General features: G+C 44.6%; 1 protein-coding gene across 1 annotated transcript in view; it reads left to right on the forward strand.

The window, feature by feature from the left end:
• NR5A2 (nuclear receptor subfamily 5 group A member 2) overlaps positions 1 to 17841 on the forward strand; it is a 127089-nt gene that overhangs the window by 63701 nt on the left and 45547 nt on the right. The window contains 2 exon segments of the mRNA XM_032639270.1: positions 11565 to 11684; positions 17056 to 17203. Coding sequence (XP_032495161.1) covers positions 11565 to 11684; positions 17056 to 17203 — 268 coding nt within the window.

The raw sequence follows: 17841 nt of genomic DNA on the forward strand, positions 1-17841 counted from the left end.
CAAAGAGCTAGGGCTAGTGTCGATAAAAATCTAGCTCGTGTGATTTTGATTCCAGATATCACTACCTTGCAGCTTTGTGGGATGTTTTCTTTCCCCTTTTAACTGGCCAGAACTGAGGAACTAAAACATGATTTGAAATGAGTGCCGATGCGATATTGGAAAAGAGTGTTTCCATGTTGCTGACGTCGTTCATGTTTCACTTTGGGCCCTGTAGTGGGGTTGAGGAGTCCTGTGTCCCAGCGGTCCCCAGCCTTTTTGGCAACAGGGACCGGATTTGTGGAGGACAGTTTTTCCACAGACGGGGGCTGGGGGATGCTTCAGGCGGTGATGCGAGTGAAGGGGAGCGGCAAATGAAGCTTCGCTCTCTCACCCATCACTCACCTGCTGGGCGGCCCAGTTCCTAATGGGGGTTGGGGACCCCTGCTGTATCCCTCCCTGCTGAGCTCTAGGAAGGGGCGCCGGCCACCAGGAGTTATGTGACGACTCAGTTTGCCTTTGGGTCTTCTGGGACCGGGGCCAGGCCGGGCAGGGGGCTACCTGGCCCTTCAGCGATGACCCACGGGGCGCTAGGAAGCCAGGTGCATGGCTGTGGAGGTACAGGGCCGAGAGGTTTGAGGGAGGTGACCCCAGATGCTGCTCCAGGGACACAGCTGGGGAAAGGTGGTCCCCACAGATGGCTGGCCAGGTGCCACTCTTTCTGTCATGACCGAATGGACACATCCTATGAGGTTATATGTGGGCTCTTAGGAAAAAGGCCCCAGGATCAAATTAAGTTAATATTTGCCTAAGTATCTTGAGAGAAAAATGTAGTCGGTAATATCAAATCATAATTTGTGAGTTTTCAAAAATAGGAAGAGAGGATACTCCTTTTTCTTTTCTCTAGGTCCTTTTTCCATCTTGATTCTAGTTTACCCAGAAGAACGGTATTCCCATTTCAGTTGGGGTACAAAACAGATCCCCTTGGGATTAAGTAAATGCCAGGTCTTAGCTCACCCTCCGTTCAAGTTACCTTCATAGTCTTTCCCCCAAAATAGAAAAGAGCAACTATCTAGATTTTATGTCCAGTTAAAAAAGTCCAAGCTTCTATCGTTGGGTAACCATATTTGTTGTATATTTCCAAAGGACTTTATTTCTCAAGTCAACCTTCTTCACATTTGAAGTAGAGACATTAAATTACCATTAATATATTTCCTTGCAGGAAATAAATTGAGGCAATGTTACCTTTTGTTTTTGTTTTGCGGTACGCGAGCCTCTCACTGTTGTGGCCTCTCCCGTTGCGGAGCACAGGCTCCGGATGCGCAGGCTTAGCGGCCATGGCTCACGGGTCCAGCCGCTCCGCGGCATGTGGGATCTTCCTGGAACGGGGCACGAACCCGCATCCCCTGCATCGACAGGTGGACTCTCAACCACTGCGCCACCAGGGAAGCCCAACGTTACCTTTTAAAAAAAATTTTAGAGAGAAAGATTGTTCTTTATTCCTGTATGAAAAAGGCTTAGTGACAGAGCACTGGGCTAGGATTCAGAACACCTGGATTCCCACCCCATTTCTGGCCCCCGACTAACCTGCTGTACACCACAGCCCACCTGACCGGAATGTCCTCCTCTGTAAAATGAAGTCTTTGAACTAAAGGTGGTTACTGGGTCCTTTCAGCACCGACCAAGCAGACATTAATTAGGCAAAGCGAAAATGGTTTGGTTTACCTAGAAATAATCATCCTGAAGTTTCGACTCCTGGAGTTTTCTCTCTAGTTGCCACCACTTCTGTGAACATATTTCTGGGCACCTCTGAAGGCTTCATGTATCCTCAGCACTGCGACCTGAAGGGGGAAGTTGAATCCTGTGACGGGAGCATGTCCTCCTGTGTCACTGGGGAACCGGGTGGAGGGATTCTCCCAGGAGCCTTTGTACCCAGAGAATTCCCATCACTGAACGGTCCTGAGGGGCCTCTCCTTTGCCTCTGCCCTAATGTGGGTTGTATTTTTGGTGAGTGATATTTAGGCCACTTGGGTTCTTTCCTCCTTTCTTTGGCCAAAAGCCTGATTGAAGCAGCCAGCCAAAAAGGACCCAAGGACATTTTAGCCTCTTGAAAACTTTTTTTTTTTTTTTTTTCTGGCTTTGAAATGCAGTCTCCCAAGGAGGAAGCTGCATTCAGACCTTAAGGGAGTCACAGCTCATGCATCTTCCTTTCTTCTCCATCTGGTGTCCCAAGGGCTCCAGCCGTGGGTCCATTTCATGGCACGTAGGGCTGCCAAAACCTTCCCTAATTTATGCCTTAATCACTGTTGTCCAGACAATAGGCTGTTGCGTACCTGGAATTCTGTGGCTGGTGTCATTATTGTCTTTAAGGCAGTGTCTGGAAAATGAAGATTATAATCTTAACCTCGCTACCCTATTCGGAAAACGACAGTCATATTCACAGATGCTTTCTGGACATTCCAACCAGGCTTAAAGGGCTTTGTCCTCATGGCTGGAAGATCCGCCTGGTCAGACATGTGAGGAACATTGCCTTAATTATACAGAGGAGATTTCTAAACTAGAGAACAGGAAACAGGCAGTGGTCATAAATGGAACAATACCTACTAGGAGAAAGCACTGGAAAATATTTCACATTAATGTGCTTTAAACGACTTATTTTCTTTTTTTTTTTTTTTTTTGTGGTACGCGGGCCTCTCACTGTTGTGGCCTCTCCCGTTGCGGAGCACAGGCTCCGGACGCGCAGGCTCAGCGGCCATGGCTCACGGGCACAGCCGCTCCGCGACATGTGGGATCTTCCCGGACCGGGGCACGAACCCGTGTCCCCTGCATCGGCAGGCGGACTCTCAACCACTGCGCCACCAGGGAAGCCCTAAACGACTTATTTTCTTGTTCGACGGCCTTTGCCATCACCTGCAATCTCTTTCCTCTGTACTTCATTCAGCACCTCTTATATTTGGTCCTCCTTTGTTTATTTAGATTCAGGTTTCCTTACCATTAATAGGGTGTCTGCTATGTACCAGCCACCCAGCTGGGCACACTTGCGTTTATCCCGTTTAACAAAAACAGCAGCTGAGGTTTAAGGAGTTTGAACTCTTTGCCCAAAGTTACATGGTGAGGGTGTCAAGGTAGAAACCCAGGTTTCTGAGCTGTAAAGCCCATATATTTCCTTTGTAGTGTCTAACGGTCCTGAACTAGGCTATAAATGAAGGGGCCTAAAATGTATACCTTTTCTCCATTTCTGGAGTGTCCCAGCTTATCTTTGGAAAACAGACCATCAGAAAATTGTGTTCTAGGACCAGATTATCTTGGCTTCTCTTAACACTGTCATCAGCTTTACAGGAGCCTTTGCTGCGAAGCTCAGTGTTGGCTATGGAGGGGGTGTCGTCAGAGCCTGGTTTATGTGCCATCTAGAGCCCTCCTGTGAAAACACACGTGAAGTTTCTCTCGGGAGTCCAGTACTAGGAGAAGCTGTTTTAAGCGTCACGTGTCCACAAATCATGTTAGCAGTGGTGCTCTGGTGACGAGGACCCAAACTGTGGCCCTTTGCCAGCCACTGGAGCAGGCCTTATGGAGCTTGTTTTGGGAACCAATGCTATTCTTGGCTTCAACTTATTTTCCTATCTTTATTTTCCCTTTATCTCCATTTTCTCGTTTCATCTTTTATTATTCGTACGTACAAACTGCTTCAAAAAAATTTTAGGGCTGTTGCATTTTATTTTATTTTTAAATTTAATTTTTATTTTATATTGGGATATAGTTGATTTACAATGTTATGTTAATTTCAGGTGTAGAGCAGAGTGATTCAGTTATACATGTCTATATCTATATCTATATCTATATCTATATTCTTTTTCAGATTCTTCTCCCATTTAGGTTTACAGACTGTTGAGTAGAGTTCCTTGTGCTATACACAAAATATTTAAAATTTGTATGGAAACACAAAGACCCCAAATAGCCAGAGCAATCTTGAGAAAGGAAAAATGGAGCTGGAGGAATCAGGCTCCCTGGCTTCAGACTATACTACAAAGCTACAGTAATCAAAACAGTACGGTACTCACACAAAAGCAGGCACATAGATCAATGGAACAGGATAGAAACCCAGAAATAAACCCATGTACTTATGGTTGATTAATCTTCGACAAAGGAGGCAAGAATATACAATGGAGAAAAGACAGTCTCTTCGATAATGGGTGCTGGGAAAACTGGACAACTGTGTAAAAGAATGAACATGCTTTGACATTGAAACAGCAGAATGTGATCTGTTCCTTAGACCACAAGGAAGAATGGTCTCTTTACTTCTTATCACTCAACTTAGTCAGATCACGTAAATTCTATGTGGCCGGACATAGAAACCTGAACAGAAGACACTACCAGTACTACTGGGTGCAAACTCTTAATTGACCCCACAAGTACGATGAACATACTGTTAACTTATAATTAATTCATATTTCAATAAGAAGCTGTTTGAAATGTGGATAAGCGGAAGGGGAAAATCCGGGCAAAAGTTATCCTTCACTTTGACAAATTCTGAGAATGTAGCTACAATTCTGTTTGAAAGAAATTGGTTAAATTACATCATGTTGTGTGGTGATGACATAGATCTCAATAGTGATATTTCACGTTTACATACACTGTGCAGTCTTTTTCTTCCAGACCTCAAAGGTGTCTCTCACTGATGTAATAGCTTCACATGTATATAAATGAAAAACGTCGGCATTGAATATCTGGCATTAGCCCATCTTTAAATAAAAGAAAATTGAATTCAGCATCCCTGGGAAATAAGGCGTACCAGGCATCTGAATGTTCTGGATAAATGAAACTTACCTTTGGAAGAATTCGTCTTTGAAAGAAATTTAGTGATTGTTGATGGAAAGCCTCCAACACAAATCACATGATTCCCTCGCTTCCTAACCGAGGATTTTTTTTTTTTTGCGGTACACGGGCCTCTCACCGTTGTGGCCTCTCCCGTCGCAGAGCACAGGCTCCAGACACGCAGGCTCAGCGGCCATGGCTCACAGGCCCAGCTGCTCCGCGGCATGTGGGATCTTCCCGGACCAGGGCAGGAACCCGTGTCCCCTGCACCGGCAGGCGGACTCTCAACCACTGTGCCACCAGGGAAGCTCCCCGAGGATTTTTTGAGCCTGTTCTACTGACTCATCATGGTCCAGGGCACCTGCTCTTGGACCCTGGCTTCAGGGTGGTCCCCTTAGGGCTCCCTGAGGTCTCGTGCCCCTGACACCTCTGCTACCCCTGGATTGAGATGTTCAAGAAGTAGATTGAGGGCGGGTCTGTTTTATCTTCTATCTCCTTCCTCAGCTGACAGCTCCCATGTTCACTTCCCGACCACTTTACCCCTGATGGTGTGGAGGTGGCCCATGTCCCCGGAGGTCGAGGCTATCAGCTGTAGGGCAGCCACTCGACCCCCTCAGTTCCTGGATGATGGGCCAGTGGGCACACTGATCGGTGTCTGACCCCCACACACTGGTCAGGGAGGTTTGCTTTGGGAGAGGTCTTCGGAGGGAAATCTAGGGAATGTGGATGAGGTTCGTGTCCAGAGGAGTAGCCTGACCGAAACAGATCATTCTAGTGACGGTGTATGTGATGAATTACAACTAGATGGAGAAGACCGTGGACTCACGGGGTCCTAATTTCCGTGGACTCTTGGTCGTGACCTAGATGGGAGGGAGTTGGTGGGAGTGGAAACACAGCGCAGGTACCCTGCAGTTAGACCTCTCTGCCTCCTGCTTCTCTCACCTGGAAGAGAGTGTCGATCCCAGAGGGAGAAAAAAATCCTTTGTTGGTCCACTGGAGAAACGGAGAAGGGGCGAGAAGAGCTGAGTCCCTGGCTAAGTGTTGCCAGGCAGGTCTTTGTACTCTGGACCGACAGCCCGCAGTTAACAAATAAATACACAGGAATCACTTGAGTTGTCTCTGAGCGGGGAAGAACTGCTCATAAATCTGTTGGGTTTTGCAACAATTGACAGGGGAGTTAGGCTGTTATTTCCCTTGTACAGTATTGTTCTTAGTGCTTGTTTAATCATTGTTAGTGTGAAATCATTTTTTCTTGGACTTTGTAGCAGTTTATTACGGAGGTTGCAGATAATCATCAGTGTTGTTTATAAAGCCAGTAAAGGATTCAAGCAGTTGTGTGTCTGTCTTGACCAAAGTAGGTTCTCATTAGGAGTTGATGCTGATTTGTCTGGGTTTTGATTTTTCCCTCCCTGCTTCTGACTATACCTTTATACATGTCATCATTGTCACAAAAGAAAGTATAAGGAAGTGGAGGTCCACCTGCAAGGATTTGTTTTCTTTGGTCCAGAAATAATAGCTGGATGTTATTTGTAATGGTTCTGAAGAATCTTCACGTTTTTTTTAAATGCTTTGTTCCAAGCATTGTTTTAACAGGAGCTACTGAGAAAAAAAAAACTTTATCAAGTGGTTCTACAACATTAAGACCTGCTTAAACGTACCCTTCTCAGAAGCTTCTGTGACCCCCTGGAAGTCTCTCCAAGAAACAAAGCAGGGTAAAGTGACCCCCAGCTTCTAGTGCACATGGGGTTTTTATAATGGACGTACACTCCTGTCTCCTCTCCTTGGAGTGTGCCTTTCTTTTATTTTATTTTTATTTATTTATTTTTTTGCAGTACGCGGGCCTCTCACTGCTGTGGCCTCTCCTATTGCGGAGCACAGGCTCCGGACGCGCAGTCCCAGCGGCCATGGCTCACAGGCCCAGCCGCTCCGTGGCACGTGGGATCCTCCCGGACCGGGGCACGAACCGGCGTCCCCTGCATCAGCAGGCGGACTCTCAACCACTGCGCCACCAGGGAAGCCCGGAGTGTGCCTTTCTTAAAGGCAGGGATTGTGTCCTGGCCACCTCTGTTTTCCCCCAACTTTCTAGCACAAGGCCTGGCACACACCAGATTTAATGATCCGACATTAGAAATGGATTTGTGTCCACTTTAAATTACCAACCCATGTCAGTTGAATGTTTTGCTAGACATATCTTTCTTAAAGCTTAACCACAATGATTCATGATGTCGATTTTCAAATAAATGCCCCTGCAAGAGGGAAAGTGGAATAACAGTTCAGTGGCCAGACTGTGCAAAGGTAAATTTGAGGGGGCAACAAAAAGGGTCTGATAAGTTCAACCTGGGCTTGAGAAAGATCTACACATTTTTCTTCTTCTAATTGTTTGCCAAATTCACTCCTCTTATGAGAAAGCACAGCTTTCTAATGATTAACGTCCTGGGTTGTGGGAAGGTGTGTTCGCAACAATATGAGGCCTGTGTTCCCTCACACGCTCATCTGTAATACCAGCGTGAGTCTTTTCTGATGAGTGACTAGGGTTCTGAGATAAGCCCTTCTTTTTATTACAGCTGATAACACAGGATTGTACCAGGGGGTATTACCAACTAGTGAGAGAGGTTTTGATATGTCATGGAGATTACACTCCCCCAGTCCCCTGTCTGGGCTCCCCAAATGCCACCTGAAGTCGTTTGTTGACAACATTCATACCCGGAAATTTACTCAAAAGTAGTAGATTGTTTTTCTCCTCTTCTCCCCACCCCCTCCACCATATCACCTATAACACTCCTTCCTAAAGAGAAATTATCTTCAAAATTGCCAACGTCTCTTATCTGGAGATAAGGAACAAGTCGGTCATCATATTTGCCTTGTCCTTTCATTCATAGAGCTGCATAAAAACTATGTCACCCAAAGCCCCGTGAAGCTGCATACTCTCCAATTTCAAGATAACATAAAATATCACATAATCAATTATGGAAATATTGAAATGGAATGTCAGCCTGGAAAACCTCCTCAGAGAGCCTTAAAACAAGGAATCAATTAGCCGAGAGGGGTGTTAAAATTACAATCAGTCGAGAAGTCTTTATCGAGGGCCAGCGGTGGGTCCAGACCTGCCGGCCTGTGTGGGGAGGGTCACCCGTGTGTTCATCACCGGGTGAAGGTGACCCTTCCCTTCACGAGCCCCGAAGGAGTCACTTTTGCTGTTGTTGTCCATGTACCAGAGACACCGGCCAAAAGCAGACACTTGCAGGAGTGACGGCACCACGGTCAGTCACGTGTTCCTTCATTTATTTCACAAGCTGGGGCTGCACTGGACCCCCCCACCCCGGGAGCTGTGGCTTCCAGGCTGCCCCGGCCTCATGGAGTGAGACAGATAAACAAGCACTTAACAGTACTCGGTGGAAACAGAAGAAATGATGACGTGAACGGCACAAAATACAAAACCAAAACTGAAGTGTGCTAGTTATGGGAAATAGACATGCTCAATTTCATCTATTCCTGCAACTTCAGAAGCAGCAGAGGACCCAGGAAATAGATTTTCAAAGCCAATCCATCTCCACACACACACACACACACACACAGTTAGGAATAAGGTCTGAAAATGATACACTCCACTCTTTTTCGGAGCATGACACACAAATATATCCTTATTTGGAAGTGTATCCTGATCACAAAAGAAAAGAAGGCCAGGGAGAGTGAGGTTCTTATCTTACAACTTGAACAGGCTTTGATGCTGGCAAACTGTTGCCATAAGTATTCCTCTCGTGTTATATACCAAGGACAGGGGCCACCACATGCACTCGAGGAGGAAAAGCCCCTCAACGTGATGGCTCCAGGAAACAAGCTGCTTTTAATGGTCACCCACCTTTTCTCCTCTTCTACGTGGTCAGAAGATCATCTCTTAGCTTTTTCATTTTTCCACCTGCAAGATGGGAATCATAAATCTTCCTGCCGTGTAAATAGGTCCTTAAGCTGGAATCCCGTCCAGACGTCTCGAAACATGCTTCGAGGTCATTCCCCAATTCTTGGCAACCTTTGGGTATGATAACTGTTTCCGGGGAAACGATCTCAAGGTGTAGTATTTTCAGCTTCCCTGGAAAGAGCGCTAAATTAATAACTAAAGCTTCACATCACAGAAGAAAACGTGCAGGGGATCTGAATGGCCACCGTGGACTGATAAATTTGAAATAAGACACTGACAGGGTATGAGCTGGAATGAAGTGTAGTAAACCCAGTAGAACCAAGTGCAGTTGGTTCTGAAGTTGCCCCGAGCATCTGAGAGGGACGGTCCCTGAAAACTGCTGGGCGTGAGGACACCAATGTTGTTCGGACATCTGGCTGCAGCTTCTAGTGTGAGCTGTGTGCAGAGAGCAGTGAGGTGGGTCTCCTTCAGCTGCTGCCACAGCCCGACGTGTACACACAACACTGGAGCTTTTCCTCTGAAGAAGGATGAGCTAGCTCCCTCTGTCACCAACCCACTCACCTGTTTTGGTGAGCGTTCTCCCCTAGGAGAGTGATTTCCACAAGGTAGGGACTGCTTCTACCTTGTTCACCATTATACCCCAGACCCAGCACTTAGACCCAACATTAAATGGCTCTGAACGTCTATTCACTTAATGAGTGAAATTCTTTTGGTCAGAACAAATCATTTCTGACGGAGATGTTTGGGGATGTCTTTTCCTGATCACAGATACCTTTTTTCCTTCTCAACAGGATCAATATGGTCTTCCAACTGGGAGCCTTGTGTTTGGCATTGTTTCTTCATGAGTGTATTGTTTCACACTTCATTCCATCCTCAAGACAAAGACTATCTCTTGTATTTTTAGGTGAGAAGATAAGGCTTAGAGAACTAAATGGCTTGGCCAAGCTCTCAGAGCTGGAAAGTGCACAGTTGTACCTCGAATCCTTGCTTTAGTCTATGTTCAGTACTGTCTTGTTTTCTAGACTCGTGGAAATAGTCAGCCCTAAGCTCCTATCCCTGGTAATACGTGAGTGGAAACTTCCTAAGAATCACCCAACCGTCCAGAATCTCATTAAATATCTGCTTAAAGATGAATTTGTTATAAGTGAGTTAAATTAATTCAGTTTAGAAAATTCTAACACCTCTTTTTCTTTTTTTAAAAAATATGGGTATAGTTGATTTACAATATTGTGTTAGTTTCAGGTGTACAGCAAAGTAATTCAGTTATATATATATATATTTTTTCAGATTCTTTTCCATTATAGGTTATTACAAGATACTGAATATTGATTGTTCCCTGTGTTATTACAGTAAATCCTTGTTGCCCGTCTATTTTATTTAGTGTATATTTGTTAGTCCCGTTCTCCTAATTTATCCCCACAACTCTCTGGTTCCCTTTTGGTAACCATACGTTTGTCTCTTATGTCTGTGAGTCTGACACCTCTCCGTGTAATTTGGAGACATCCTAGAGCTTGAGAGAGAGAGAGAGAACCCTCTAGGTGTACCAGTTAGTAGGTCTCTGAGCCCATATTTTCTCATCATGTAAATTTCAGAAAACGATGCCGGTTCTGCTAACTCCACAGGCAGGTTCTCTGAATTAAATCTAAAATAATACGCAAAACTCTTCAAAACTGTTCCCTGACATCTAAATATCAGGTGTTGTTGGTATAAATGTGTGATGTATTTGGGCGCGCCAAGATCTTTGGCTGGTACGTATTACAAAATGAAAAGAAACTGTCACAAATAGCCATGGAAATGGATCGATATGCCCTCCACGTTTGACCGTGGATACGTGGCCCGTACCTGAAATGGGTATGTTACTGTCGTTAAAGAATGCGGTCCCCTGGGGGGGGCGACACCATGTGGATAAAATACTCACCGTGATACAGCCCTCTTCATTTTACTCCCCACTGCCATCCTGTGAGGGGGGTACTGGGCTCGGCCCATTTTTCAGATGTGGAAACTGAAGTGTAGGGGGTTTGTGGGAAAATTGTCCAAATCATAAAGCAAGTGCAGGTGGACATCAAGACCGAGCTTGGTGATTGTTCTAGTCAAAGTCTAGCACGACTTGAACTTTGGGTGAACACTGATGACGAACAACGGCCATGTGCCTCTAAATTCAAAAGTCATTTGGGCTGTCCTGCCGATTGCCTCTCATATAAATCCTCAGTTTGGTGGCTCGCTAATATCCATATCCTATTTCAGCTTGGGCTCAATGTATTAACCTCTACACAAGCCTGGGCTATTTGGGGTCATTCTTTTTCTTTTTCTTCTTCTTTTTTTTTTGCGGTACGCGGGCCTCTCACTGTTGTGGCCTCTCCCGTTGCGGAAGCACAGGCTCCGGACGCACAGGCCCAGCGGCCATGGCTCACGGGCCCAGCCGCTCCGCGGCATGTGGGATCCTCCCGGACCGGGGCACGAACCCGCGTCCCCTGCATCGGCAGGCGGACTCTCAACCACTGCGCCACCAGGGAAGCCCTGTTTGGGGTCATTCTAATGGGGTCCACTGAGGTCAGTCTGAGGCGCCTGTACCTCCCACAAGCAAATGCTGATAGATCTAATGAGAGACCCATCTAATAGAGTACCTTTTCCTAGCAGCTCATTGATTATAAATATTTAGTTGAAGTTTTTATATGTGGCCTGAAAAGTATTTGTCCAAATGAAAATGATTTTCAGGAGAAAGGATGGAAATTCTGAGCATCTGTGCTTCGGTGACCTTTGGTGGTCCTTCCTTGCTTATAGTGGGTTCTCAGGTAAAAAATCATGCAAAAAAAAAAAAAATACTGAGTTACAGTGTCATTTTTTTCTGTTTCTTTTACAGGTTGATGACCAAATGAAGCTGCTTCAGAACTGCTGGAGTGAGCTCTTAATTCTCGACCACATTTACCGACAAGTGGTTCACGGAAAGGAAGGATCCATCTTTCTGGTTACTGGGCAACAGGTGAGTGTAGACACCAAAAAAAAAAAAGTGTCTTTTTTATTAAGCACCTTCAAGATGGCAGGAATTTAACTAGGTCAGGAGCACTTTTGTGCTTTGAAAGGGACATTGGCTGCAAATAATTTAGAAAAGCTGACTTGGTGTGCTCCGTTCCTGCTTGGATGATTACAGCGAAACTTGTAAAAGCCGGCGTGATCACAGCCTGCCACTTCCAGGCTTCTGGGATTGAAAGTCGTGCTTTGAAGGGTCAAAACAATTGCTAAATCAAAATTATTAGTACCTAGGGTTTTTTTCTCAAGCTTCTGCATGAATCTGCCACACTTGTTTGTCTGCCTTTTTGAAAAACCTTAGAAATGGTGGAGTCCTCACTATTTTGGAATCATGGTGGTGGAAGAGACTGATTCATGTATCAATCATCTAAATATTTGGCCTAATGGCAAGCAGGTGAGAAGGGAAGGGAGTGTTAGTTAGTAAGAACCAGTCATTATTGAAAAGGAAGGTGGAAAGAGGAAATTACAGTGAGGTCCTGCGCTCCTTTCTGAATAGATATTTGTTCAGTCAACAAATATTTATGGAGCATCCTACAGGGTCCGGCCATCGTGGAGCTTAACACTGTCGCAGGAGAAACTGACAATAATCAATCCTAATAAATGTTAGAGGTCAAGGTGCTGTTGAATTTTTTTGAAAAAAAGGAACTGTTGTGTAAAGGAGAATCAACGTACATCTGTGGTTGTGTTGCTGAGTGACCCTTGGGTTGCAGTGTTAATAGGACTGGTTGGTTGAACCTTATTGAGAAGGTGAAATTTGAGCAAAGGTTTGAAGGAAGAGAGACGTTTGGCCTTCTGGGCACCTGGGGGAAGAGAAAGTCTACTTAATGGGCCTAATTCCAACTTTACAGGATTTTGGCCTGTCCCTCCCATTTCTTTTTTTTTTTTTTGCGGTAAGCGGGCCTCTCACTGCTGTGGCCTCTCCCGTTGAGGAGCACTGGCTCCGGACGCGCAGGCTCAGCGGCCATGGCTCACGGGCCCAGCCGCTCCGCGGCATGTGGGATCTTCCCGGACCGGGGCACGAACCCGCGTCCCCTGCATCGGCAGGCGGACACTCCAACCACTGCGCCACCAGGGAAGCCCTGTCCCTCCCATTTCTTAGCCTCCGTTTTATAACTGGTGTGTTATTAAAATGGATGCAAGGAATGCAGAGATCTGTTTACTCCATTGGGCTGTTCCAGCCGTGTTCAGGACTCGGGACCCGGGCACTGTGATCTTTTACATCGGCCATAAATGTTTATGTGCTGTGAAACCCCAGCAGTGCATATTTGAAAATGAAAGGCTGTCTCCACATCATTTGCTGAATTATAAATAAATCACGTGTTCCCAAGCAAATTCAAGGAAAGCGTTCTTTCGGAGTTTTTGCAGATTGGATCCGTCTCGTCACTGTCTGGTCTCTGCTTTCTGCACTATTCATGAGAGAGGCTTTCCAGAATCAAGCCTCAGTGGGCTTACTTCCTGATCTTGTGAATTTCTGTTGAGCCTTTTCATCCCGTGGCTCAGGTCTCTGGGAGAAGCGTACCCATTTTCAGAGTTGAATCACGGGTCTGACTCCCAGCCCCCTCCCTCCGAAACCCGACTGGGAGCTGCATTAGAAGAACAAGATTCAGCCCACAAATTAATTTGATTTCATCCTCTGAGTTCCAGAAATCAAATGGGTTTGTACCATTATTTCTCAGAGCACTTCCGTTCCTGCTCTTTCGAAATGCTCCTTATTTCGTGTTTCATTTTGCCGTAAGTGCTGCCCCTGGGTAAAGGTAATTACCATGTAAAAAGTAGAGAAAGTGCATTTCTTTCTCTGATTTTCCAGACCAAGAACAGTCAAGGAGTAAGTAGATGGCATTTCTGGTCCTTAGTATCAATTATTGCGACTTTGCGTTTTGCCAACACCACGGAATTTCTCACTTAACCCTTAAGTTAGCTATTTTGGTTCTGTCTTTCAGTCTGGCTTCTGTAAGTGTACATTAAATAACCTTGTTAAGCCAAAAGGAAGTCACGATTATCAGTAACGTTAAGCACGGCCAAATCAATTCCAGATATTTAGCATTTTGTCACTATGACAAGAATTCGTTTCTATCCAGTATTTTAAAAATACACGCACACAAAACATAGGGCTGTATGTGTATATGTAAAACACCAGTGGAGGGTTGTGACGTGGTACCACATTTCAGTATTTGCATATTGTAGCTAATTAACAGCCGCTGTAAGATTTTCCTAAGGGAAAGGACTACCGGCACCTTATTCATTACCTTCTATTATTGTGTATCGTATTAAAAAGACGGGCATCTTACAACACACAAGTCATCAAAAATTGCAGCTATTAGAACGAAAAGCAAGTTAGCTACAACTGTTGCTGCCTTCGTGATGAGTGAAATTTATCCGAAGGGGACATCCGCTTATGGTATTTCTTCAATAGCTCTGGTGAATTGAATGGCACAAAGATTCCATGGAAGAGAGCGATAAATTAATTTTACTAAGTACATAAAAGACAAGGCCAGCTGCTCCTGAAATGAGGGCAAACTCCGCATTCAACAACGAAAATACAATGATGTTTGTAATAAAATGTCAGGAAGTTGCCGATCTGGGCGCTGTTTCAGGAATAAATCACTGCCTGCCCCTCCTTCAAAGCCACGCAATTTGATAAATTATCCTTGAAAGAGATGTCATCAGAGCCCCCGTTTCATAAGCATGTTTGGGCTTTCAAATTAGCATGTAAATAAATGTATAGCAATAAAGTTGTTGGCATCACAATTGATTTCCCGAAGTCCTTCTCACTAAGTACAGAATCCTGTGAAACCATTTCAGTCCCTTTCCATATTAGAGCGTGTTATTTTCCAAGTATGAAGTTCTAATAGTTGAACTTATTTCATACCTGTTCAAGTTACACACATAGCAAATTTTAATTAACCCATATTTTTGAAAAAATTATTTAGAGTCCTTTCAGTTACAATGTGCTACATTCGCAACTGTGAAGGTCTAGTATTTGAACTTACTGCCTACCTGTTAGAACCACAGACATAGCAAAATTGAATTAACCCCATCTTAATAATAAAAGATCAATTAATACCAACATATTTTTGGCTTATTTTAGTAGTACACCTTCCTGGTTTAGGGATCCACTAGTGATTTTTATTAAAATGTGTTACGTACATGGACTTCCCTGGCGGTCCAGTGGTTAGGACTCCACGCTTCCACGGCAGGGGGCGCAGTTTGATCCCTGGTCCGGGAACTGAGATCCCGCGCGCCACACGCTGCGGCCAAAAAAAAAAAAAAAAAAAAAAAACCGTTATGTACATTCTAAGCTACACCAACGATGCTCTCAGCAATTGATTCCAAGCTTAAGTTGGCAGTGTTGTCCCAACTACTCTCATTTCTTGATAACAATGGAAGTGGGTGTCACCTTACTATTATCCAGCTGAAGTGCCTCACTGAGAGATGGGGGCACGAAAGATGGACCCTTCTTGTGACTACCCAAGGCTCTTGCTTCGTCAGTGGCTTCACTGGCCCACACCCTCTGCTGTCTTGTCCCAGGTTTCCTCTACCTCTGGCCCTGGCTGCCATTCCCAATTCTACCCCAGTTGCCCCTATAGGATTTATATTCCTATCGTGTGGAGTAGTTAGACCACATACGGTTTCTAAGGGACTCAGAGCTCAGCCATCCCTGTTACGTAAGAAGAACATCCTTGGAGTAGAAAGTTCTCCTGTAAGAGAGCTGGTACAGTGATGGCCGGGACGTCCCTGGGAGGGCCAGGCAGGTGACCCTCACGTGGTCCGTGACATCCTCTGCTTCCGGCTCAGGGTTCAGGCTGCCTGTGTGCTGGCCCTTCCTTTCACACAATCTGCAACAGAAACCACAGGCGCGCTTAGGACAGTTGATGTTTGAATTTAGTGGAGAGATGCGGGCACCTGGACCAGGGGAGTAGGACAGTGTGGTGGTGATGCGGGGGCCTCCCCAGGACTCGTACAGACTGGGGCTTTTTCATGTGCAGTCGACGCTCTATAAACCGATTGACACCTTTGGGGGGGCCGTCTTTCCACTGACTCATAATTTTTCTCACTCTCAAAAAAAGGTTTCTGTACACCCAGTATTCTCAAGTTAAAGCTGAAAATTCAACTCATCATATTTACACAATAAAAAAAAAATCCATCCTGCCTTGTTTTTAATTGCAAATTCTCCTCAAGGGACTCATTCTCCTGCTTAGGAGGCAGCCCTGTGCCTTCTCCTAGAGACGCAAGTGCAGTCAATTATGGTAATGAAATGTCAATAAATATAAAAATTTAATACAGTCTGCTCCGGGTGAGTGGCAGATGAGGGCTTGCCTCCCAGACAAATTTGCTGCCGCTGCAAATATCAAATGCGCCTAAAAGAGTATCTGGTTGCCTGAGAGCTCGCCAGTAAAAGAAAAAAAAAAAGGATGGGAGCGTCAGGTACCAACTGGGCTTTCCCATTATGCTGTAATTGCAGCCGCAGAGCCAGTTCTGCCATTGATAGCCACCCCTACATTTTAACTTATTATTATAAATTGAACTTTCGGTGTCCCCGTGAATAATCCGAGATGGATGCATTGCAGCACCTTTTTTTGTTTGTTTGTTTCAATGAAGAGGGAAATAAACCTTTTTTGTTTTCTGAATCAAGAAATTATTCTTCTCATAAATAAGATCACTGCTGTCATTAGAGAGAAATGTATTGACAATCGTAGGAAAGTAGCTAGTCTTTGTAGCTTTTGAGGAAACATCAAATCAAAGAGTAATCTAAATGTGATTCTTTCATCATCCGTAAGCGTGCAGTCTTGAGCAATGATTACTTTAAAATGAAGTCTCTTAATAAAATTAGAAACATATCTCTGCCTTCACTTGCCTCATTAATTAACGTCATGTGCGTATAGAATGCCAGCCTGGATTCAGTCTTTATGGACAGTATATTTTTCTCTAAACTTACTCATGAGCTAACAATTTTCATCTTAGGTGATAACGTCACTTCGCAGTAGGAAAAAAGATAAAGGTGTCTGCGTGTACCATTGAGGCAGTCAAGAGCTGCTTCCTGCAAGGCTTATCAAAATGATTAGATGGATCAGGATGATTATATGATACAGTTTATAATAATAGAATGTGTCTCAAAGTGTTTTCGTGGGGAAAGTCCCCTGTGTTACGAATCTATACTGCAACCTGATTTTACCCACAATGCTTAAAAGTCTCAAGGGAAATATATATGTATCCATATTTTTAATATATGTGTATAGACATCTATCAATTTTAACGTAAATAATAAAGAAATAAATGTAGAATTTCCGGTTCTGAAAACCCCCTAAACTGATCCTGTGTTGCAGGTGGACTATTCCATCATAGCCTCACAAGCGGGGGCCACACTCAACAACCTCATGAGTCACGCACAGGAGTTGGTGGCAAAGCTTCGTTCTCTACAGTTTGACCAACGAGAGTTCGTGTGTCTGAAATTCTTGGTGCTCTTTAGTTTAGGTAAGGAATCCTTTTCTCATAAAAATGCCTAAATGATACTGACCTTCAAGTGTCTTGAGGTCCATCCATGTTTTTGTTCTTGCAAGATAATGACCTTCTTTTCTAATCGTGAAATCTTCCAGCTCAATTATGTTTTCCTGTATGTGTTCCTGGCTGAGTCATAGCCCTGTAGTGGGTGGTTTGGCGTATGGGGAGGGAGTTGTGACTGGAGTCCTGAGTGTTCTTCCCTGATGGGTGTAATGAGTGGGTGACGCCACGACAGAGGGTTAGGAAAGACGCATGGTGTCACATCTTGGCCACCTTTCTGCTGTTGGTCGTTTCTCTGCACCTTCTGTTTCAGCTTGCAAGCTACTGCTGTTTTTGTTCTTGTAAAATATGGATGGTAATTAAAAACCTGTTTCCTAAATCTCTATCAGGATTAACTAGAGAATGTTTATAACCAGATACACCACTATGCAAGCATAAAAGATGACGGTTGTCAGGGGGAAAGGATGCTTTTTTAGGAAAGCTTTGGAGAAGAAAGAGAACTAAGCAAGACAGATTAGCTAAGTCAAGGCTCCCAGTGAGTCAGTTGAGAAAAATCACCACTGCTTGGAATAAAAAAAGGATTAAGGAGATGGATTTTTATCGACTTCAAA

Source organism: Phocoena sinus, chromosome 1 (genome assembly GCF_008692025.1).
Source record: "Phocoena sinus isolate mPhoSin1 chromosome 1, mPhoSin1.pri, whole genome shotgun sequence".
NCBI lineage: Eukaryota > Metazoa > Chordata > Mammalia > Artiodactyla > Phocoenidae > Phocoena > Phocoena sinus.